A 26825-nucleotide genomic window follows, 5' to 3' on the forward strand; every position below is an offset into this window, starting at 1 on the left:
TCCAAAGAGCTTAACGAACAAGACATATTTAACCGAGACCTATGTCACGCAATAAAGACATTTGATATCCCATGGTCGAAAAATTGTAGCTGAAATTCGGAATAAACGTTTTAACATACGTATCAATGAAAACATCGGTGGTAGAGGACGTTTCATGATAGGTTTTCTAACCGGAATCTTATCTTATTGATCTGAAGAGCTAGAAAAAATAAATGCACTGATAGTGGCCACATTTGTAGAAGAAATTTTTTCAAAATTCTGTCAGATTCAATAACATACATAAAAAAGACCAGGCAAAATTTGAACTTGCACCCTAACTTAATACATTACAATAACAATAACTCTTGCTCATGATTTGAATAGGGTTGCTGAATAGATCAGGAAACGTTTTCCTCTGATGAATAAATTAATTACATGTATGAACTCCTTGAAGTACCTGTGATGGTTCAGTTCTATGAAGAAAAATTACCAAATACTCTTCAATAGTCTTCCATCTTAACCTATTATTACAAGATGGTTGCAAGACCCTTTTTCAATACAATATTTGTCAACTAAAAGATTTAATTTCAGCCTGACGAATCTTCTCAATCCCTTACCGAAGTTATAGTTAAAAATATGGATCGTAGCTGGTTCGATTTGGAATCCCCTCCAGTTATAGTTATAGCCAGGGAGCCGTTGAGTACATAGGCCTTCAGATAGGTCCGTCGTGCCCCATTTGACGTTACCCAAGTCCGATGTCCTTTGAGTAGTCAATCAGGCGCTTTGGCTTAAACCATTTGATGTAATTAGGGAAGTTGTGCGGTATACCCAAGTGCAGGTTACCCACAGATGACGTGGTCTGTGGCTTTGTCCTCCTCCATGTACCAACGGCACTCAGGATGCCCTCCGTGATGCCCATGGTGTGGAAATGGCGTCTTAGATGGCAGTGTCCGGTCACTAGTCGGATTTAGCGCCTTACGTTTAGACTTCTAGAAAAAAAATTTTGGAGGATTTAGGTGCAGGTAAAAACTTGCAAATTTTAACAACAAAATAAGATGCAAAAAATGATAATTTAAGAAAAATATTAATATTTAGGCAAAGTTCGTTAGAGAAGAGGAAGTTTCCGATGAAAAATTTGTCGATGAAAATAGAGCTACGCGCGGCTTTTTTCTCGATAATCTCATTATATATTATGAAAAAATTATTCTATCTGATGATATCTCTTTAGCGGCAGCGCCCGCATGCAGTAACAGCCGCGCGGAGCACTTGTTCACACGAATAAGTCGAATCGAGTATAGTCAGCACTACAAAAGTCACTTCGTCACCTCACTAAACAAATTTAAGTGTTACTAAACAATGTTACTTTAACTTTAAAAATTCCTTGAATTGGGAGTTACATATTTCCGTCTTATCCTCTTTGCGCTGATACCAGTTTTCAAAGAACTGAACTTATTCATCTCCTTAAAAGTCTATTATGCCCTTATTGAGTCCGATATGCCCTTCCCTTCTGAGGTACATGTGGTGTGACTCAGTTTAAGCGAATCTTCAAACTACATTATCTGTTAGATATTCACTCGACAGGTTTCACTGCAGGGACAAGATTAAAAATTCTGACTTTTCCTTCCTTATTTATCTTTGTACCCGTTTGCCTAATTCGTAAGCACGTTTCTCTAATTATCTACCTACTAAAAATTCAGATTTAGTTAAGGGCTCAATATTTTATAATTAAAAAAATGCACAATCACTTGCCAATTGAAATCAAATCGATATCAACTTTTCCCGCATTCTGTGGATTGAAATTTCATTTTATTTATATTTTTAAATTTTTTAGTTTTTATAGGTTTTTGTCTTCAAAATTGTAACAATTTTTTGACAATGAAACGTTTCTTTTTCTGTAATTTTATTCTTATGATAACGATTGAAGTACAATTAGCGATTTCCTCCACGTTTTCGCTGAGACATTTTGTTTTTCCGAACGTATTTACTGATTATTGGATTTTGTGTCTAGCATGATTTATCGCTGCCTACTTTCATATATTTTTTGCTATATTTCTTCTAGTGAAATGGATGAATCGAGTTCGCAGACATATATCAAATTTGATTTATACGCGGCTTACTAATTGTAAACTTCTTTCGGCATACTTAATTCGTAATTCGACCCGATAATATCTATCTATCGAAAAAAATGTGCAACAGAGTAATCACGGACAGAGAAATATCGAAATGAAAATGTTTTTTAGGCGTGTCCAGTTATTTTTATTCTTTTAGGATTGGAAATTGCAGTCTTGCTTCCCAATCAAAGCGTTTTAGAAAGGGTTTCAGGTACTTTCTGTCTTCTTGGAAATTTTGGATGAGATCCAGCCTTATTAGGTGCTTACTACATACATATTTTACCAAAATATCAGAACTTCCATTAAAAAGTTCGGTACCAAGTGCGATGGGATTCAGCCTTGATAGACTAAAATTGATAATGCTGTTTGTTGTTGTTCCTATCTCCTCAACACCTATTTTATTAAAAGTCTCTTCTGTCTACTTTCTGTCACTTTTGGAGACTATTTTCACCCTGTAGTACAGTTATATACGAGTGTAGTCCATAATTATCCTCTGTAGAAGTAACTGATGTCCCCCAAAAGGAGTATCAATATCCAAACTCTCAACAGTAGGAGTTTAGCTATCTGAAAAAGTTTTGCCAACCAAAGATATACTAGCCTCGGCAAAAAAATCTCATCAGTTACCTGAGTCTGTCTAAATATGACGACTTCCATCTTGAACAAGAGTTTGAGGACTGCGAATTGTAGGTACAAACCAATCTCACGATCAATTACCTAATGACTTCATTGCCATTTGTACGTTTTTACTTTAGCAATGTTTCATCCTTTAAACACCAGAAGCACTCAAGATAAAGAAGACCGTTTGGACTTTTGATTACAATGGCAAAAATCGTCATCTTCTATGTACTCTACTGACTTCAGAGCCTCCTGTTTTGTGTCTTCAATGCAACAGCGTCTTAGCCTTTAAACAGCTGCTCATCGATTGCCAACAGCACTCATGTTGAAAAAGACAGTTGAGACAGACTCTCAGCGACCGTTGCATCAATCCTCAACTTCAGTACTACTTGTATGCTTTAACTTCAGCACTGTTTCATCCTTTAAACACCAGAAGCAGTCAAGATAAAGAAGACAGTTCGGATTTTTGATTACTATGGCAAAAATCCTCATCTTTTATGTACTCTACTGACTTCAGAGCCTCCTGTTTTGTGTCTTCAATGCAACAGCGTCTTAGCCTTTAAACAGCTGCTCATCGATTGCCAACAGCACTCATGTTGAAAAAGACAGTTGAGACAGACTCTCAGCGACCGTGGCATCAATCCTCAACTTCAGTACTACTTGTATGCTTTAACTTCAGCACTGTTTCATCCTTTAAACACCAGAAGCAGTCAAGATAAAGAAGACAGTTCGGATTTTTGATTACTATGGCAAAAATCCTCATCTTTTATGTACTCTACTGACTTAAGAGCCTCCTGTTTTGTGTCTTCAATGCAACAGCGTCTTAGCCTTTAAACAGCTGCTCATCGATTGCCAACAGCACTCATGTTGAAAAAGACAGTTGAGACAGACTCTCAGCGACCGTGGCATCAATCCTCAACTTCAGTACTACTTGTATGCTTTAACCTCAGCACTGTTTCATCCTTTAAACACCAGAAGCAGTCAAGATAAAGAAGATAGTTCGGACTTCTGATTATCATGGCAAAAATCTTCATCTCTTATGTACTCTACTGACTTCAGAGTCTTCTGTGTTGTGTCTTCAATGTAGCAGCGTTTCAGCCTTTGAACAGCTGCTCATCGATTGCCAAGAGCACTCATGTTGAAAAAGACAGTTGAAACTCTCATCGACCGTAGCGTCAATCCTCAACTTCAGTACTACTCGTATGCTTTAAAATCAGCACGGTTTTATCCTTTAAACACCAGAAGCAGTCAAGATAAAGAAGACAGTCTGGACATTTGATTATCATGGCAAAAATCCTCAACTCAACAGGCCAAATAGAGAAAGTTATCGGATTTTTTTGATAGATTTCATCAGTTACTCATTGCCAACAGCATTCATCTAAGTTTGAATTTCTGAAACCTTTGGTGTTGTTCATACTGAATACACTGTTCACAGTACTACTACACCAATGCTGAAAATTACATTGTTTGCCGCGTGTTTCGATAACCAAGTTTTCGTCTTCAGAGACTAAAGATAAACTGTTCACCTTGGTGTAGTGGTAGTGTTCAACATCACTCATATTAAAAAAATAATACCTCAACTCATCGACCATATAGAGAAAGCTATTGGATATTGTAGAGATACTGAATATCGCTTCAAGATCCAAATTCAAAGTTGAATTAGCAGCATACTGTAGGCAGTGTAAGTCTTCTTTATTAAACCAAATGTCACTAACCTGTTAACAAGAATTTCTGCTACAATATTTACTTTCTCTGATTGTTGATGTGCTTCTTTTATCCAATTTTCTAATAATACCACGTGATTTTTATTTCTCTACAAATAACTCGCGCATTGTTTTTTCTTTCAGAATTTGCTGGTTCAGTGCATTCGTCACAAGTCTATTAGTTTGTTCAATCATCATATACCAGACCTACAGAAAATGGCAACATTGTCCCATAATGGTAAATTTTTCGTCCGACGAGAGAGACATCAATGAAATACCATTTCCAGCTGTTACCGTTTGTCGGGAAGTTAGAGTAACGAAGAATTATTTCAACTACTCCAACGTTTTGAAAAATTTCTTAAACAAACAAGAAATATCACCTTTGGAGTAAGAAAAATATTCATATCGATTATTTCAACTCATTCAACATGTATATGTGATATATTACAACGCTGCTTATACTAAAAAAATCCTTAGTAATCGTCTGAACTTATGTCTTCTCCAGTAACGCAGCAATAAATGAGGATACATTAGACCCTTTGGGTCGCAGAGTATACGAGACCCCAAATCCTTTCATACATACTAAGTTTTTAGTATTATTAAATGCCAAAAGCTTATAGTATTAAACGTATTTAACTATATAAAATTGAATAAAAAGTCAAATTAGTTCTTAAAAGAGCTGATTTTGATAATAAACTCACATTCAAACCAAATTTCGTTGAAAACGGTAAACAAATCTCACTTCAAATTCAACCTTTTGTTGTTTGTTGTTATTCACGTTAGGTCAATTATATTGTTCTGTATTTTTACGATTTTCACGTCTTGCAGTTGGCCTTATGAATAAGACAATAGTGTATAGATAAATTGTGTTCTATAAATCATATTTTGAGTTACTTGATTTGACGTTTCTACTGTATTTGCTGCTGTATAAGCTTATTTACGTTGACTGCTTAAAATTTATACAAGAGCTTCGGTATAATTTGCAGTTTATATCTTCCTTAATTTCTTCATTTGAAATCTAGTTGTACAAAAGAATAAGACATGGTCAAATTTCGTTCTAATATCACCGTTTTCAGGCTGAAACGTCTACAATACATGTCATTGTTATGTGCAGAAGACAAAATATTTTCAAAAAATATACCAAACATCACAACAATCGATGGAAATATTTATACATTTTTATCAGAAGTAAGTTTAGATTATAGAGAAAAAAACATAAGCGAGTAGATGCTTTTTATTGGGAGTTGGAGGTTTTATTTTTTTATGTCCTTTGATAGAGACATGATGTTAAATTTCCTCTATTAACACGTGGTATATTATAAGCCACGTGACTCTAGTCAATATATGAGGGGCTCAAAGCTGAAGCGGACCAAGTCCATAAATTGGATTTTTTCTCTATATAACACAAAAGATATATAAATTTTCTGTACTGCAATGAATCATAGTCGATTATCACCATTTTACCTATAACCTAACCTAAGCTAACCTAACCTAACCTAACCACTACTGCAGTGACAATTTATTAAAAGTGTTCGGTGGTAATAATCCCGCATGCCTTATCGCCAGGATTTTATTTATTTTGACTTTTTATTACTTATTTTGAATGATTTTTGAGTGTTTAAATGAATTTGGACGGTAAGCTAGAATAATAACAATGATATTGAGCTATCATTATCAACAATAATATCGAAAATTCTCGAAAAATAAAGTAATAAAACAATTGATGTTTTTTTTTCAGATTGGGAATCTGAAGACGAACTACCATTAGCTCAGTTGGTGCGTTCTAACGATGTAGTAGCTTTACAATGGTGACATGTCACTCAACTTAAATTCTTATAAAAATCTTTTTTATTTGCTTCAGAAAGTCGTGAAAATGACAAACCAGGTAGAAAAAAATCTAGAAACGAATCCAGCTGGGCAAAAAATGAACGAAAGTTCTTAAGAAATAGTTGAAAAAACTTTAAAACAGAGAAAGGAAAATGTATACATGCTAAAATGTTTGCAAAAGAAAATGTGCTAGCAGTTTCAAGCCGGAAGAATTATCCAAGTTTTTAGAATCGTTTTGTAAATTAGTTGATTTTAATAAACAGAATAAATTTGTACGTGGCTTGGTAAAAATGTCGAGAACCGCGAGAAAGGGACCTAGGAATGGTTCAGTGCGTGAAAAGAATTCTACTTTTATTTCCTCGATACGTATCAAATGAGACGATAAAACTGTATGCTAAAAGTTTTTCATCAATACACCAGAAATTAGTTGAGGACAGGGGTATCGTTGTTTGATTAAAGAAGAGGTTTTTGCAGTCATAGACTCCCGGGGAAAGAATGTCCCAACAAATAAAATTGATGATTCTGATGATGATGATGATGATTTTATCAGAGTCACACTACAGCAGGAAGGATAAAAAAGACGATACCTTGGTCCAAATTTGAACATAAGGAAAATGTACGATTTTTATGTTAAAAAATATCCTCAGGAAAATAAACAACCAGTAAAAGAAAAATATTATTACAAGATTTTCTCAACAAAACTTAATCTTCACTTTAAAGTTCCCAGTAAAGGAACCCGTGGCCAATGCGTGCTGAAATGCAGGCATCTTAAAGAAAACGCCATTAAATTGTCTCTTATGTTCCTTAAACTTATCCAGGATCCTTCAATGGCTGCGGAGACGATTGACCTGAAATTTTTAGTTTCTGGGCATTAGTTTCTTCCCAATGATTTAGATTTTGGCGTTATAGAATCATCAAGTGAAAATGCCAAAATATTCTCGTTCCAGAAGATTGGTTTGATATTATAAAGTACGCAAAAAGAAAGTAGCCTCGTTTCAACACGATTCAGATGAAACGGAATGAATTATTTTAAGTACAAATAGAAAAAAGAACACAGATAACTTGCCTTTTAGTTGGCTAAAGATTCGTTGGCTACGCTTTCAAAAGGACCATGAAATTAAAATGAGATTCAAAGAAACTTTGAACGATTTTTCGCAGTTTTGTATTCTAGACGTGGAAAAAATTAGTGGTGCCGGAAGAAAAAAAATTAGACTGCTGTCAAAAATAAAGATATGATTGATATTCTGCCTTATATTTCACCTTTACACCACGGTTATTTTAAAAACTCACCTCAAGTTTCTTCCACAAGAAGCGCGATATAACTAATCGAACTCGCTGAAGACGAAATTGTTTTCGATGATGATACTAATTAATAATAAACCTTAGTTGTAATGTTCACTTTTTCACGTTGTATATAACCTTAATCATGCAAATTGAACATGTTTACTTTACTAATTGTCTATTTATTTATATTTTTTACATTTTTTTATATCTACTGGGAAAGTGGACCAAGTCCAGTAGAATGATGAAAAATGATATGGATTAGGTCTAAAAAATATAAGTATGAGTTAATGCTGGAAAATGAATTTCTAATGTAGTATAAAAAATTATATAAAACATCTTATATATCATTTACAAAATACTTCAAATGCTGTTTTCTCAAAATCACTTGATGTACTTCAGCTTTGAACCCCTCATGTCTCGAATCCCAAACAGGATACGTTTATACATGTATTTGAAGACATTATTTTATATGCATGACAGTAAAAATGTTGACTTCGCAGAAAGCTGGAAAGTGATGTGGAAAATAGTTGTAGTTTTGCAAATTTTACGTCTATTAACTCCCATTTGATCTAAAATTTTAGTTTATTCTTGCACACACTAGTTTACTATTTTACTTCATCTATAATTCAAAAATAAACCGGAATTATTGAATAAACGCGCGAAAAATTTAGTATCGCGAAATTGGCTGTAGTCGGGACCGCGTAATTTCGCTTTTTAGTTAACTTATAGTCAAGAGCTAGAAAGATGTACCAATGTTTGTTGCGCAACGCATCGTTATACGTGTTTTGGTCATACCTGCAGAGGTATGATGAGGAAAAAAAATTATTGCGTCGAATATTCACCACAGACGAGACTCTTTCTTCAAAGAAGGTAATCTTGGTTATTTTTCAACAAACTATCAATGCATTGTATTATAGTAACTCCATAAAAAATACGGTGAAACTTGTCAACGCATCAAAACAACGCTATATGCCAATCCTTGGTGCGATTTTGCCGCGAGACAATGCCAGACCACATACAGCACATACGGTGGAAACGTTTAACGAATTGTGTTGAAAAATACTAAAACACCCTCCTCGTAGTCTCGATTTATCACCATGTGATTATTATTTATTTGGACGATTGAAAGAGGCACGAAAACAATGCGGAAGTAGGAATATTCGTAAGCGAATGGTTATGTAATAAACTGAGAGATTTTTTTCGAAAAATGCATCCGAAACCTTTCGAAGAGGTGGTAAAAATATAAAAGAAACTAGCAGGAAAACCTGTAAAATACTTCAGCTGTGTAAAATGTGTATAAAATTTTTTATAGCAAAATTCCGGTTTATAATTGAACCACTCTCGTATATTGAAATCGATATGCTATGGTGTCACTTTTGTTCTTAGTATTTCAATTTCCACTGTTGCGCCATCTTTTCCTGTAAGGTAGGTGTAGGGAATATGCCCATCCGCTGCCATTTTGAATAGTTTAGCTTGTCTGCCAATAGAGGGGGAGTGATATGTTGAATTTTTGCTTCACGGTGCTACAAGTTAAATCAGTCTGGGCTATTCAGTCTGCCGAGAAGTTGTAAGTGGTTCACATGTAAGTTTTTTCTACGCCCATGTCTGTAAACGTCAAAAATCGCACTGTCAACATTCCTTGTCAATGACATTTAACAATAACACGTAATGTGATCTCATAACATACAAGTGGGTTTTGAGAAGAAAACTTGAACTTCTTGCTAAAATTAAATTACAATTAAATTTTTATATACGTAAGACTTTATTTTGTCTATTTACACAAATTTAGTAAATTAAAAAATATCAAAACATTTAGCATTAGCGAGATATATTTAGGATTGAAATAGTGATACCCCTAAATGTAGGCAGCACATTATACAATTTCTTTAAAAGTAGGACACGTTTTCTTAAGTAGTATGCATGAATATGCGTAGAAAAAGTATAGTACGTTACACGAGTTGTAAACCCATTACGCACTCGTGAAATGTATGTGTAATATACTATTACGTGCTTAAATAGAGAGTAAATAATTGTAAGTACAACATCATAAAATAGGTCTTTTTACCATTATTTTAGAAATATTTTCAAAATAACCCAAAATACTTGAAAAAAGTTTTAACTCTCTATTTTGTTAATTAATATGTCCACTGACATATCATCTCAATTGTTGAAGATGTCACCTTATCAAACAAAAAGAATTCGTTCCCAGTAGACAGACGATGACCTTAAATTGACCTTAATAGCAGTAAAAAACGGAGGGTCGAAAAACTCTGCTTCGAGGCAATATAAAATACCTCGCAGTACTTTTAATCGTTTTATTAATCATAATATTCATGAATGCTTCGAAGATCTGAATATAATTATTTTGAATGAAATGGTCTTTGTAACCTGTTCTCACAAGAAAAACGAATTTCTGGCCGTTACTGTTTGAAGCATTCTTTAATAGACATCCAGAAATTTCTCCTAGACGAACCTCGATAGAGCACAGAAACTCAAACTTAAAACAAAACTTGATTTAATGGAGAGGATGTAGGTTAACTCTACATCACCAGGAAACGATTCTATCTGACAAGGGTACGAAAAGGGTCCGCTTAGTAGCACCAGAACACGCCGAAAATGTCACTGTCGCTGCTTGTGGCAACGCTAGTGGTAGAAGCATTCTCCCAACAATAAAACAAGAGTGGCGTGACAACGTACCACCAGAAACTATGGTCACCATGAAGAAGAAAGCAAGCATGACCATTGAGACATTAAAAGAATGGATAAAGCACTTTGGAACTTTTAATCCTCCAGGAAAATGCCTTTTAATTTTCGATGGTGGATTTTGCCATTTAGGTCCATCTATAGTGGAGACTGTAGACTCTTTTGGGACTTCCGAGCAATACGACACATGAGCTGCAGCCAATGGACAAGGCGGTATTTAAATCAATCGAAATTGAACTAGCTTGAGCGAGCTTGAACTAAACAAGGATTTGGGGAACTATTCTCTATCGTTTGGGATAGTGTTTCAACAGAAAGAAATCTTGAATATGACAATAATATCGTAATATCGAGAAAAATAACAGAGTAGAAGAAAACCTAGAGTTTGAAAGGGTGATCACACCTCAACCTGGACTTTCCAGTTGTTAAGCGAAAAAAAACATATCGCAGATTTCTGGTTGACATAAATTTGAATCGAAACGACACAATAAACGAAAATGCTCGTCATTCATGTGGCTCTTTATCTGCAGATGGCGACATTTCTTTATACAGTGAGACTTTAACAGAAGCCTTTTCCTCGGAAGACAAAGCAAAACACCAAATTAAAAAAACATCGGATGAAAAGTTCATATATTGACTCGGAAAACATTCAGAGAAAGCTAAATAAAGGAGATGGAGATAAATATTGAGAAGTTCAATTTGAAGTAGAAAACAATAAGACAAGTAGTGATAAAGATGAAAGCTTCCTTTATGTTAGTTTTACTGAAATGTTGCAGGACAACCCATAAGGATAAACCAAAACCAATCAGAAAAAAAGCTATAAACATTAAAGCCCTTATTGTATAGAAAGCAGTTTTTTCTACCGAAAGAGTTGTAAAAGTGCCAGTAAAAGTTAAGATGGAAAAAATCGATGCAAAGAACGAAGATCTGGGAGAAAAAATTAGACACAAAGAACGATGGTACTGTCAAGAAGATTTTAAAAAAGATTGCGATTGTGCTCGGTATACTTTCACGAAGAATGCGTAAAGCTCATCAAGAATGGTGAAATAACGTTTTTCTATTTTTAGTTTTATCACTGTATAATTTTTGTTCTGTTGTGATACATTTTACTTATTTTTTCAGAGCGTGTTACGCACGAATGAAAATTTATAATCAGTTCTTCAGAAATATTATTTAGTTTAGTTTATTAATTTGTAGTTTGTTTTTTGAACTAAATATATTCAATTAACGAAATATTTATGTTTTTGACCAAATAAATCACTGTTTATATCATGAACATGCCCTGGGCACCTCCGATGGGCTGCTAATACGCCTAGAATGATCAGTATTGAAAAAAAACGATATAAAGAAAAAATAAAGAACAAATAATAGTGTTGATGTCCATAAATTATGTCTTTAAGAATGAGGGTACGCTTTCTATGAAATATCGATGTACATATTTACTTTTTTTCTAATTTGTATCAAGGTTTTTGCTTAATATGGGCATATTTACTGAATCTACCTTATTAATTCTTTTAATCGCATCAATTATTTGAAATATGGTTTCTTTTTTCTTCCGTTTTATTGTCCTTCTTCATCTTTTAGCCTCTGTAAGGTTACCACTTAATTTTTTTTGTATTTCGTATTTATTCAATCATCATTTTTGGTTTTCTTTTTTGATCATTTTCTTGACTTCCAATCTTACGTTTTTATGTAGTTTTGTACTATCCTTCAGTTTTTGTAGATAGATGAATTTCTGTTTTTTCCTCTCCATTGCTTATTTTTCCATTTCTTTCCACCAATGAGTTCTTTTAAGGCCACGGTTTGTGATTTTTGATATATCCCATGTTTGGAAAGAAAAGTCAATTAACAATTTAACGATCAACTGAATCAGCAAACTAATTATGGATTATTGAGGGTGATATTCATAGTAAACACACTGTTTAATCTATCACTACACCAACACTCACAATTATAATATCTGACGCGTGTTTCGATAAAAAAATTATCGTCTTCAGTGACTGAAAGTAAACTATACTTGAAGCAATCATCTTGGTCAATAAATGGAATTAAATCGCGACCATTTTCTATGATTTTAGATGTGGATTAAACGTAATGAACACACTTTTTCCACCACCACTACACCAGCACTCACAATTATACAATCTGACGCGCGTTTCGATTACCAAGTTATCGTCTTCAGAGACTGGAATTTATTAACTGAACCAAAAGAACTGTTCATTGAAGAGTTTGTTAGAATTTATTAATACAGTAAAAAATACGGAAATTGAAGATGGGGAAATTTTAATATCCTTTAATGTTCGTTATTTCCCAGCGTGTCGATGCCCTGTAGACCTTGGAGTACCTTGAGGAATTTCTAAGATATAATTTGGAAGCTGATAATGATAGAATTAACAAAAATATATATGGAACAAAACTATTTCCAGTACAACAACGAACTCTACAAACAAAACGAAAGAACAGCAATGGGAAATTGCTTAACACCGTTAATGGTAAAACATAAGTCATTTTGGAAAGCAAATCAGTCAAGAATTTCAAAAGAAAAACAAAAAATTTGCTCTGTTACCTTTCAATCGTTTATACAAAAGAATTGAAACGAATTTTGAAGGAAGCGGGTTCTATATTCAAAGTTAGTTTCTGAAGACGATAACTTCGTTATCAAAACACGCGCCCGATAGTTTAATTGGTGTATTGACAGTGTAAACTGTGTGTTCAGTAATATTATTGTGGATCATATCGATTCTAATTACGAGGAGTGAATAAAAACAACACAAAATTTACTAAAACTGGAAAATTCTTATAAATTTCATGTATAGGGGAGCGCGAAATTCATTGATTCTTGTTCTTGGATGGGAAAGAAACACGATTGCAGAAGAATATTTCATCCAATTGTAACCGACGAAGGATTATGTTATACATTTAATATGTTAGAACAGAAGGATGTGCTCAATAACCATTCGTAAGTTATATTTGTTTCATAGTTTATTCACAAATTCACCCTTCCGTTTCTTTTAAGGATTTTTTTCTCTTTGGTTGATTAAAATTAATCTTGAACAACAAAAACAGCACGAACTTCTTCAAAAATAATCATTTCAAATTCGTATATAACTTAATATTTATTTCATATCATCGTCAACTAGTAGCGCTCGAGCACTAACATTTCCTATAACGTTTCGGCAGCTCTTTTCAGTGATAACCGCCATTTTGTGACGATTTGTTAGCTCAAACTTTAGATTTGACATAACCTCACAGAAAAAAACCCATGGGTGTTAAAGCGGGAATGTGTGGAGGCCGACTTAGGTCACCTATCTTGGAGATAAATTTGCCAGGAAAAATTTTATGAACTCGTGGACGTGTGTGAAGCTGCTCTGTCCAGATGGGACCATGTTCTTTGGTTATAACCATTGAAGTTTTGAAGTACAGGCACTAAGATGACATCTGACATCTGCACATAACGCTCTGAATTCATTGTAACTGTGCGTCATCTTTCATCTTCAAAAAAGTAAGGAGATGTAATTCCTTTTGCTGATATAGCAGTCACTCCAAGCGATTGTAGGAGTTTCTATGTTTGTGATTTGGATTGGTTGCTAATTAAGATGAAAATGAGCCTCATCCGATATTGGTTAACGTTGGAAAACGCCCAATCATCTAGGTTACGATGTCAAACCTCTGACCAAGCATCTTTAGACTTCAATTCTTGCATCAACTGAATTTCGCAAGGATGCAGCCCCAAATTTTTGTGTCAAACGCGAAATAATGATGACCGATGCACGTTTGAACCTACAAGATTTCGACCGTTCTAGAAGACCTTGGACGATTAGATTTTTGTTCATTGAGTGCTGATCCGATCTCTTAAAACTTCTTGTCCCATTTTTCAATGGCGCAGAAAGTAGTTATCTCTTGGATTGACTATTATATTGATTACTGCCATTTTTTTATCATAAATAACCGAAGAAAAACTTCCTTTTTGATTTCAGATATATTCACGAATACAGTTACAAACCTGATACTATAACTTTCACCAATGCATGGACAGTAGATTCCGGTTATTCCCCGAAAGCAGGTATTTACACTTATCCAAGGCGCGCGTTGTTACCTGGTTCAACTAACTCACTTACAGTGAACATGTTCATTAACGAAAGCGATGTCGATTACGCATGTACAGATTTCCAAGGATTTCAGGTAACTTTTTTTTTAAATTTAAGTGATAAAAACGCGAGATATTCGTAAACACATCCCTTGGATCACGTATCAATACTTCAAATCCGACTTCGATCCGATTGTATCCCCCGAAATTAATCCCGGTGAGGGATTGAACAAAGTTGTTATATAATGACGAGATCTCTCACAAAAAGAGTTAACTTTGAACTGAATAGCAAAAAACTTATCCATGTCCAAGATTTAATTTCTAAAATCAGTAAATGATTCAAAAGTATAGATCAACACCATTACACAATCAATTAATAGCTTGAAATTCCCAAGTAACCGAATAACCTCTTATTTAAAATTAGACTATATTCCACGAATGTAACCAAGACTGACATACAACCTCTACAACTATTAGGATCTGTTAATCATCTATTTAAATGATACAAAGTATCATATATTTACTACTAACTATATATTTACCTACATAAGTTCAATTTATTATTGTATTCGTTAAGATTTATTGTACACTCTTGATGGGAACTAACGTCTTAGCTGAGCGATTCCATGTGTCCCTTAGATATTAAATTACTCACCCTTATTTTTGTATTGATGTGACTCTAACGACCATAAATATAATTATTTATAGCTTTTGTATACGATAGGATTTTGGTATTTGAAGCAGATACAAGGTTTTTGATTCATAATAATATGTGGTGATTGTGGCTTCAAGATCAAAGTTTCAACAAGTCGAGTTGCATATTCGGTAAAAATCCTAATAGAGCCTAGCACAGAGATAGACCAAACAGGTTGAAAGATACGGCAACATCTATAAACAGAAGTTCAAAAAATGATTTTAACTGTTATCAATCAATAGTCAAAGAATGTCCAGAAGAGATGCTATCCAAAATGTTTTTCTCAAACTAGGTTCTAGAAAAATTGGGATGCAGGATGTGATAATGAAACGGAAATCCAGGAAATAACCTGGATAAAAGATAATTGGAAATATATAACGAAAGCAACGAATTCAGAGGTTGAGTAAATGATGTTTTATTAATGAGTTCTTCAGATTACCGCCAGGATATTAGAGATAACCTTTTCAAGTCTTAATTGAAAGAAAAATTGGTCGAAAAATTGCATAAAAACAGTGCAATTGTGATACCGTTTCGAATTATTTAAAACAAATTCTTGAAATTCTTCCTAAGCAGACATACAGGAGTTTCTACTCGAGCAAGATTTATATTTTCAAGAGACTTATACGAAGAAGCACCTCATAGGGGCTTTAGGAAGAAAAATATTTGTCAAAGAATATGTTGTAGCCGAAATGTACAAGAAAAGTGGTCAAACTGTTATAAAATTACCTTCCAACTACTAATCGAATTGATAGGCTTTCAACTTAATTTTACTGAAATGATCTTCGCTAAGGATATGTAATATAATATATAATATATGAAAAAGATGAGAAAAATCTCAGAACTTCATTGAAGGATAGCAGAAAGCGTAGATTTTGGATGAATTCTGCTTGGAAAATGCTTGAAAGACGATGTAGCAATGCTTGCACTGTGTTTGAACGGAAAAGATGAGAAAAATCTCAGAACTTTATTGAAGGATAGCAGAAAACGTAGATTTTGGATGCATTCTGCTTGGAAAATGCTTGAAAGACGATGTAGCAATGCTTGCACTGTGTTTGAACGGAAGAGATGAGAAAAATCTCAGAACTTTATTGAAGGATAGCAGAAAACGTAGATTTTGGATGCATTCTGCTTGGAAAATTCTTGGAAGACGATGTAGGAATGCTTGCACTGTGTTTGAACGGAAAAGATGAGAAAAATCTGAGAAAAATCTCAGAACTTTATTGAAGGATAGCAGAAAACGTAGATTTTGGATGCATTCTGCTTGGAAAATGCTTGAAAGACGATGTAGCAATGCTTGCACAGTGTTTGAACGGAAAAGATGAGAAAAATCTGTGAAAAATCTCAGAACTTTATTGAAGGATAGCAGAAAACGTAGATTTTGGATGCATTCTGCTTGGATAATGCTTGAAAGACGATGTAGCAATGCTTGCACAGTGTTTGAACGGAAAAGATGAGAAAAATCTGAGAAAAATCTCAGAACTTTATTGAAGGATAGCAGAAAACGTAGATTTTGGATGCATTCTGCTTGGAAAATGCTTGAAAGACGATGTAGCAATGCTTGCACAGTGTTTGAACGGAAAAGATGAGAAAAATCTGTGAAAAATCTCAGAACTTTATTGAAGGATAGCAGAAAACGTAGATTTTGGATGCATTCTGCTTGGATAATACTTGAAAGACGATGTAGCAATGCTTGCACAGTGTTTGAACGGAAAAGATGAGAAAAATCTGAGAAAAATCTCAGAACTTTATTGAAGGATAGCAGAAAACGTAGATTTTGGATGCATTCTGCTTGGAAAATGCTTGAAAGACGATGTAGCAATGCTTGCACAGTGTTTGAACGGAAAAGATGAGAAAAATCTGAGAAAAATCTCAGAACTTTATTGAAGGATAGCAGAAAACGTAGATTTTGGATGCATTCTGCTTGGATAATGCTTGAAAGACGATGTAGCAATGCTTGCACAGTGTTTGAACGGAAAAGATGAGAAAAATCTGAGAAAAATCTCAGAACTTTATTGAAGGATAGCAGAAAACGTAGATTTTGGATGCATTCTGCTTGGAAAATGCTTGAAAGACGATGTAGCAATGCTTGCACAGTGTTTGAACGGTAAAGATGAGAAAAATCTGAGAAAAATCTCAGAACTTTATTGAAGGATAGCAGAAAACGTAGATTTTGGATGCATTCTGCTTGGAAAATGCTTGAAAGACGATGTAGCAATGCTTGCACAGTGTTTGAACGGAAAAGATGAGAAAAATCTGTGAAAAATCTCAGAACTTTATTGAAGGATAGCAGAAAACGTAGATTTTGGATGCATTCTGCTTGGAAAATGCTTGAAAGACGATGTAGCAATGCTTGCACTGTGTTTGAACGGAAAAGATGAGAAAAATCTGAGAAAAATCTCAGAACTTTATTGAAGGATAGCAGAAAACGTAGATTTTGGATGCATTCTGCTTGAATAATGCTTGAAAGACGATGTAGCAATGCTTGCACTGTGTTTGAACGGAAAAGATGAGAAAAATCTGAGAAAAATCTCAGAACTTTATTGAAGGATAGCAGAAAACGTAGATTTTGGATGCATTCTGCTTGGAAAATGCTTGAAAGACGATGTAGCAATGCTTGCACAGTGTTTGAACGGAAAAGATGAGAAAAATCTGTGAAAAATCTCAGAACTTTATTGAAGGATAGCAGAAAACGTAGATTTTGGATGCATTCTGCTTGGATAATGCTTGAAAGACGATGTAGCAATGCTTGCACAGTGTTTGAACGGAAAAGATGAGAAAAATCTGAGAAAAATCTCAGAACTTTATTGAAGGATAGCAGAAAACGTAGATTTTGGATGCATTCTGCTTGGAAAATGCTTGAAAGACGATGTAGCAATGCTTGCACAGTGTTTGAACGGAAAAGATGAGAAAAATCTGTGAAAAATCTCAGAACTTTATTGAAGGATAGCAGAAAACGTAGATTTTGGATGCATTCTGCTTGGATAATGCTTGAAAGACGATGTAGCAATGCTTGCACAGTGTTTGAACGGAAAAGATGAGAAAAATCTGAGAAAAATCTCAGAACTTTATTGAAGGATAGCAGAAAACGTAGATTTTGGATGCATTCTGCTTGGAAAATGCTTGAAAGACGATGTAGCAATGCTTGCACAGTGTTTGAACGGAAAAGATGAGAAAAATCTGAGAAAAATCTCAGAACTTTATTGAAGGATAGCAGAAAACGTAGATTTTGGATGCATTCTGCTTGAATAATGCTTGAAAGACGATGTAGCAATGCTTGCACTGTGTTTGAACGGAAAAGATGAGAAAAATCTGAGAAAAATCTCAGAACTTTATTGAAGGATAGCAGAAAACGTAGATTTTGGATGCATTCTGCTTGGAAAATGCTTGAAAGACGATGTAGCAATGCTTGCACAGTGTTTGAACGGAAAAGATGAGAAAAATCTGTGAAAAATCTCAGAACTTTATTGAAGGATAGCAGAAAACGTAGATTTTGGATGCATTCTGCTTGGATAATGCTTGAAAGACGATGTAGCAATGCTTGCACAGTGTTTGAACGGAAAAGATGAGAAAAATCTGAGAAAAATCTCAGAACTTTATTGAAGGATAGCAGAAAACGTAGATTTTGGATGCATTCTGCTTGGAAAATGCTTGAAAGACGATGTAGCAATGCTTGCACAGTGTTTGAACGGAAAAGATGAGAAAAATCTGTGAAAAATCTCAGAACTTTATTGAAGGATAGCAGAAAACGTAGATTTTGGATGCATTCTGCTTGGATAATGCTTGAAAGACGATGTAGCAATGCTTGCACAGTGTTTGAACGGAAAAGATGAGAAAAATCTGAGAAAAATCTCAGAACTTTATTGAAGGATAGCAGAAAACGTAGATTTTGGATGCATTCTGCTTGAATAATGCTTGAAAGACGATGTAGCAATGCTTGTACTGTGTCGAAGAATTCGAAGAAAATCGAAGAACTGTATTGAAGGATAGCAGAAAGCATAGATTTTAGGTGAATTCTGCTTGGTCTACAGAAGGAAAATATTCCACAATTTCCACATATCTTCGAGACAACGGAACAAATTTTTTCCAGTATTTTAGAATGCCGTTTTATCGACAAGAAAAATGCCCACGGTACAACGGAAAACTGCACAATCTTTTGCAAGATCGGAGACGAGCCTGTTCAGATATACTTCGTTCAATTTTATTGTTATCATTATTAATCTCGTTATGTCCATTCGGATCATTGTTTTGGAGTTTTTCCTCTCGAGTCTTGATGATCTTAATAACAAATTTTGTAATTTGCGTCCAGTTCCTTTTTTCTTTTTCAGTATGTTAAAAGATTGTGATTTTTCGCTTAACATCTACAAGCTTCTGAGTCTTGGTCTTTTCTTATATTCTATCGCCTCACCCTATCTGAAATTTGAAGTTAACCCATTCTTCCTATTTCTTATAGTGATACGTACAGTTCGAGAAAACTGATTTGCCTTAAAATGTTTACCTACAGTTCTGGAGTCAGTAAAAGTTGCATCAAGAATAATGCATAGTCATTGATAGTTTTCCATTTTTCAAGATATTCAATGGAAATTGTCCCAAAAAACCGACGCCATGAGCTTATCTGCAGATGTAACGGTCTTTGCCTCCTCTGAACCTGGTCCTCCCTCTTCAGTACATTTTTTTGATTTTTCTTTTGTTTCGAGTGTGATATGATGGTACCACGTTCCATCGATGCTTATGAAATAGCTTTATTACTGTCAAAAATTGCCAAAAACTCAATGGAAACATCTTCCCGACGCTGTGTTTGTTTTATTGTGAGCAAACGTGGAAACCATTTTGCGCTCAGCTTTCTTATGTCTAAAGTTTCAATTAATAAACGATTTATCGCACTTTTTGAAATGCTTACTATGTCAGCTAGCTCGCGCACTTCCAGAAGAAGATTATCCAGTACCTCTTTGTGGATTTTCTTCAACATTTCTAGAGTCGTCACCTCATTTGGTAGACCAATGCGATGCTGGTCTTCGTAGGTCATCTCTAGATAAGGCCAGGTATTTCTGGGACCATCCTCCAGCAGCTGGTGATTGTTTTCGTGAAAATAATTCAATTGTCATCAAATTCCAGTGTATTAGTCTGATTTGGTCTTATGGTTATGGTTCAGATCAATGAAGCAATTAATAAATTTTTTTTAGATACTGACTTCAAGTTGTGGAAGCTTCGGTTACGAAAACGCGTTGAACTAAGTGATGTCTTTCTTATTTATGAATATATATCATCATCTTTATATGCTCTATTTGTTTTAGATAGTTTTACATCAAGCTGTTCAATATCCATTGGTCAAGAATCATTATTTTCGAGTTCCTATGAGGAAAGCTGTTATTGTGGCAATTACACCGACGCAAATGTTAAATTCCGATGATGTACAAGACTATAGTCCGAAGAAGAGAGAATGTTATCTACAAGGAGAAAAAAAGTTGAACTTTTTTAAAAATTATACGCAGAAAAATTGCCAATTTGAATGTATTACCAACAAAACTCGAGCTGTTTGTGGGTGTGTTGCATTTTACATGCCAAGTAAGTTCCACTATGGTTATTTGAAAATCATGTATAATTCTTTTAATTTAGTTATTCGCATTTTACTCTATGAAACACTGATTCTCACACGTTTTATTTATATAACTAAATCAGATGAAGAAACTATGAATATACGTTTCGTTTCAAATTTTGCCAGCAACGTTCCATTGGTTTGAGTTGAGGCACATTAAGAACATTCTTAAACTTCTCAATAAACGGAGGAGAAAGAGAAATAGTTCATAATCAAAAATTGTTTAGAATTTGTGAACCAAATCTTGTAAAAAAACTAAGAAATAAGCTTAAAAATAACTAAATAAAGACACAAATAAAAAAAATTGAACCAAATAATAAAACTAACTATAAGACAATCCTAAAATAGGAGATATTTTTCAATAAAAATAAAAAAGTACGATAAACCTGTGATCCAAATTAAAAAATATTGATATTAGAATAGAAAGCGCTTTGCAGTAAATATGCCTTCAAATTATTACGAAATTTGGATAGAGATGTTTTGAAATGATTTACACAATCAAATGATTGTGCATTATTTTGCTTCGTAAAGTATTGAGCCCTCAACTAATTCTGAACGTTGAGTAAGTATGTAAAGGTTAGGTTACTCAACTCCGCATTCCCGAATAATTAGCTGTGAAACTAATATCGTTTACAAATAGACATATTTTACCACTGAAGTAGTTTATAAACAGTTTTCTATGAAGAAAAGTTTTTTATTTTTGTCCCGTTAACCAGATATTTGAGAATAACTGAAAAAACTTTGTTTTTGTTCTTATTATTTGACATTTCCATAAATGATGACCCTAAAATTCATTTTGAAGAACCCTCTTTCAAGTTTAATTTTCAACCATAAGTGAAATATCATGGAAATACTTTCTTTAACTACTACAAATATAACTTGTCACGATTTTCTTTATGTTTTCGAAGAAAATATGATCTTTGGCTATCAAATAGTGCTTAGTATTGAGCCGTGGGGCCCTCCACATTCCACTGACTTACAAGAAGACATCGTTGTATCATCCCTTACAAGCTGACTTCTGTTGGTAAGGTATGACTTAAACCATACGAAAGGTGTTTCCCTGAATAAAAACCTCTCCAACTTGTTAATTAAAATATTGATCGTAGGCCTTAGAAAAACAGATCATAAGAAGGAGTAGTATAATTCATTATATTTTCGGCTACAACCAGAAAGTAATTATTGAGTTTATAAGGTGAAGCTGAGATTCTTCTTAACGAAGAAGTTTTATTTCTTAGATCATTCACAATTGACCATATTTCCCATATTTCTTTAGCAACGTCACGAGAATTGGCGAGTGACTTTTATCATCTTATGGTAAATTTTTCTGTATAGTATAACGTTCTTTGCAGCTATCCATAAAACTTTGATAATCTAGGGCTTATTTCGCTTATTTTTAATACACACACATCACCAGAGAGAATATCTCAATGAGTTGCTAGTTATTAGTGTTTGAAGTTTTGTTTTGGCGAGAAGCATTTCAACTATTGGATTTTGTCAAAAATTTTGTTAAAAATGCTTCATGATCCAATAGACCTGAATTAAAGACAATATAGTCGATGGATTCTGGATCATACGATGACACGACATGGTCTGTAGTACTAGAACTGGTCTTAGTTGTTATAGTTGGTGTAATTATATCCATGATCATACTAGAAAAATCAAAAACTGATTGAAGACATTCCTGACCAGCACACACACACTGGAATAATCAATAAGGACTCCAGTAAGGTCAGTTATTTGTGACAAAAAGTATGCGTCAGGTGTTTTGTACATAGAAACGATATAATCATAAGTCTTGTGGTAGATAAAATAATATTCAGATCTTCACAAGCTTCCACAACGTCTTTTTCATAATAAGAAGTTGCTATATCTCGCCAAAATACAAGATTTCCTCCATGGTGCTTTTTCTATGCGCAGATAACAACCATACCAACACTTTCGAGTTGAATTTTTTGTTTTTATTTTCGAATATACTTCTAAATTCACTTCCTCGTCTCTCTGACAATAATAGTTGTTATTATTTACCGTTTCATTTACGTCAAAAGTGAAATATGAATCGTCGTTGATAATGATTTCCGAATCTTTAGCGGGCGAAAACTCGTTGTCACTGAGATTTTAATTTTTGGTTCATTTGCTGCTTATCGCAATATTTGAACTTTGATTTTCTTGATTTTTGAACTTCTTTCTGTTCCTTCAGAATATTGCTTACATATCGATTTTGAATTTTCGGCTCATTTTCTTAAAACTGACTTCCAGTTGTACGTGAACCACTCCAACTAAATCTTCTCTCTTCTTCTTTTTGACATTTTCTTTTCTGTCTGATCATGACTGTCTTTCCATCGAAATACATGTCTGAACACGACAGATATTGTCAAATATTTGTTGGTTTCAGTACAAAGTGATTTTCCTTACTTCAAATTGAACATAAACTTGATGTGTTTTATTGTTTTAGTGCAGGAATTCAAGCTCAAAATGGTGTCAAACCTCCGAATTCTTTATTGCAACTCCGATTTTCCTGAAAATTTAGAATTGAGCTTATCTCACCCTCCATATCAAGATATAATCGGTCGCAAGGTGTGCAAATTGTTTTTAAAATGTGAAAACCAACCCTTACCGAAAAATACCAATATTATAGTTTTTCCTACTTTTTTCAATTCAAATGTTTTTCGTTTATGCATCATAAATATCTTAACATATTCTATAATTAAAAAATTTGAAGATCTTTAAAAACTACCCTTCTGATGAAAATAATATAAGAAAAAATCTTTTGACGATTTGAGATATTGCAATTCCATTTTTACTGTGAAAAATTCATAGCATTTTGATAAAATTTAATTGGTTAATTTCTATTATTCAACCCTTAAAGAATACCCCTTTGCAGAGAATGAAATAAAAATAAATCTAATGACTGCCAACTCTTAGGTTTTGCATTCATTTTGGTTGTTTCTTATCTCTAGTTGAAGTAATTTTTAATTGTGTATACTCCGTCAACTCTTAAGAACTACCCCTTTGATAAAAAATAAAAAAAAATTATGATTGGTTGAGTTTTGATTTTGAATTCTTTCGGTATTCAAGGGTATTTTGCAAACTCGAAGTGATTTGTCATTCTTCACACCCTAACACCCCTGAAGAACCACCCCTTCACCTCTTGGTACCTTCAAATGTATCTAAAGGCAACTTAACAACAAAAGAAAAAATCCGTGTGCCAGAAATTGAAACTTTTTCATATCTATTTCATTCAATTCACGTAAAAAAAATTTAAATTCTTATTTTTCATGTATCTCCATTAATTTTAAGGCTATGACATCCTACAAAAAACGATTTTGAATGTAATTTTCATGGATACAAGCCTATGTATGCTAGAAGGGCTTGAAATCGTTAACATTCTATTAATAAAGGGTCAAAGGGCTGTGGATAAACAATCCTCGCACTATAGTGACAGATTAATTTGGTTAGAACTCCGTCAATTTTTGTGCTACAAAAAAAATAAAAAAAAACAAAATAATTGTCATAAAAATTGCTTTAATTTGATTGTGTATTTGTTTTTGTATCTCTTATAGTAATGAAGAAAAAAATTTGCAAAAAATTTTTTTTTAAAAATCAAAAAATCTAATCTAATCAGTCAAACTTTCAGATGTCGTAAATAACATCCAAATAAAGTATTTTAACTTTGATTTGCATTGAAATGGCATTAGTTTTAGTACAATTTTTTTTTAGCTTCAACAATTTTACATCATATCTGACTGAAATTTCAGTTGAAACGACTTTAATCAGTAATCATCTGAAAGGTCTTTTTAAGCTCTTTAAAAAGTATCTCATGACTTTTTGTTGGAAAATGTACAATTTTCCCGTTATTTGAGGTTATTACGTAATAACGTAATTACGTAAAACAAAAGCTATTCAAGTAACTATAACTTGTTTTAGGTACAACATTAAGATCTTAAATCATATCTTACTTTGTTCATTATTTTATAAGCTTCATTTCTGGTCATCACATTTTTTTCGATAAAATGCATTATTAGAGAGTTATACGTAAAAAACTATTGAAAATGCAGTTTTTTAACGAAGAAACGTACTTTTTAATTGCGAATAACTCAAAAACTATTGATCTGGAGAAAAAACTTCATATGACATTTTTTACTTTAAATTTACTGATCTTTTCGGATACACATCTATCTATCATCTGTCAAAATTTCAAATAAATCGGTGTTGCATTAAAGAATTCGGAGGGGAAATGCTTGAATACCTGGCCTATTTTAGATGCGGATTGTCAATATTTCCCATTAGGCTATGGTTTCCATATTTTATTGAACAATCGAATCACTATTTGAACTAAGAAAATCTTTTTATTTTTAGGAGAAGCCAATACACCGATTTGCGGGAATGGAAATTCCATGTGTATGAAACAAGTGAAAAGTAAGTACCGGGTCTACTAATCATAATCCGGGCTGTAGTATTTGAGCTGCCCTCGTAAATCGAATCGGTAACATTTTATTTTTTAAATTGGTATAACTGAAGATCAAGTTCTTGTAAAATTTCATCGCCATATCTAACTATGATTTTACGATGGGCTCAGTATAGGTCCAGATACGGATAAAGTAACGAAAATTTTTCACTGAGCAAGCCCCAAATATTTTCTAATTTTCTCTCTATCCTAGAGACGGAACCATTTTTTTAAACATCTCATACTTCATATTTCAGATAATCTAGATTGGAATAACCTCCAGCATTCGATAGACAACAACAGAGGTTTGTACGACGAATGCGAATGTCTACCAATGTGCAGTATGCTGGACTACGAAACCGAAATCACTGAAATAGATTATGATAAATTCAAGGAATACGAAGCTTTAGGAATGAAGAAAAATCAGAGACAAAATCAGTAAGTAATCTTAATGTAAACATAACCTAAAATAATGCAGAAGTATTTTCCGATTTTCTTAATAGATGGTGTTGATGGCAGTTGTGGTGGTTATTACTTCCGAAGGTCAGAAATAATCTGACGAACTGACCGAGGAAAAGTTTGATAGAAATCAAATTGTGTTTGTAAAATAAAATTAAAAAGTAGTTATTGCATATTTAGGAATTTATGTATTTGAATCAATGTGTATACCGAGCTATTTACTATCAATTTAGTATAAATAGAACTGAAAATATAATTATGTAGATAGATGAAAAGCACATCTTGCAATTTGTATTCTAATAATATGTTTATAAGTTTCGAACATTTGACCGTAAGTGGCTAAGCAAAACAAGACATTAACATAGTTTAAATGTTATGTAGTGGATAATCAAACCCAATGATATTGAAGATATTCGCATCGGAACAACTGCGCAAGACATAAAGACATATTAAGAGCCAAAGAATAACAAATATATAACATGATCCTTGAAAGTATGTGGCAGATAAAACAATCAACGGAAAAAATACTAATGACGACCGAAATAAACTTCTGAAAAAGAACAGCAGGAGGAATATGATAAGAAACGACAGTTTAATGGAGATGATGACATCAAAACTTAACGATTCATCTGGTATGTTCATGTACAAAGAATGTTAGAGCACAAATACATGAACAGGTCCTGAAGTGGACTCCACAAGAGAAAACAGGAAAACAGGAGAGGGATATCACGAAGAAGCTGGAGAAACTGGCAGATGTTTTCTTGAGATCTGCGAAGTAGACCTCTTCATTTTAGTTAAATTTTTGCCCGGCAAGTGATTATTTCAAATTTGGAAATCGCGGGAGATTACAGTGTTTGGGGTAGGAGCTCGTAGTTCAAGTCGATCAATTTGGCCGTGGAATAAGCATTATTATGTCTTCTTTATCAAAAGTGGCAACTTTTTCTACAATTTGTTACCAAATCAGCCCCATGATTCTGCGTAAAACACTTTTGTATCTGTTTACGACTTAGTCGCTAACGATTATGAAAAATGGCTGCAAAAGCAAATGAAGTAATTGGAAAGATTGACGAGGATAACGTGGAACATTCGAAGATTGAAGAAATTAACAAGAAAAATATTATTTAAACTCGGAAGCTACATACCAGACGGAGCTGCCACATGGAAAAGGATGTTTAGAAAGAAATACTAGAGAAGTCTATAATCACAATCATCACTTTCAACTTCTATCGGTTTTTCTTTGTAGAAGGTCTGTCTGGAGCTAGTAAAACCGGTTTTTCTTCTGAGCAAATGTGGGGATGATTGAAGAGATATTGATAACGCGAAAAAATT

The 26825-nt window shown here is 33.7% G+C and overlaps 1 protein-coding gene across 1 annotated transcript; it reads left to right on the top strand.

Annotated features, from left to right (window-relative positions):
* Positions 1-8726: 8726 nt before the first annotated feature.
* Positions 8727-25479, top strand: LOC130895780 (pickpocket protein 28-like). The gene is made up of 6 exons (XM_057803328.1): positions 8727-8753; positions 13036-13178; positions 14197-14401; positions 20292-20562; positions 24950-25009; positions 25295-25479. Exons 1-6 carry the CDS (start codon positions 8727-8729, stop codon positions 25477-25479), a joined length of 891 nt encoding a protein of 296 aa, XP_057659311.1.
* The last annotated feature ends 1346 nt before the right edge of the window (positions 25480-26825 follow it).

The sequence above is a fragment of the Diorhabda carinulata genome, chromosome 6, assembly GCF_026250575.1.
Source record: "Diorhabda carinulata isolate Delta chromosome 6, icDioCari1.1, whole genome shotgun sequence".
NCBI lineage: Eukaryota > Metazoa > Arthropoda > Insecta > Coleoptera > Chrysomelidae > Diorhabda > Diorhabda carinulata.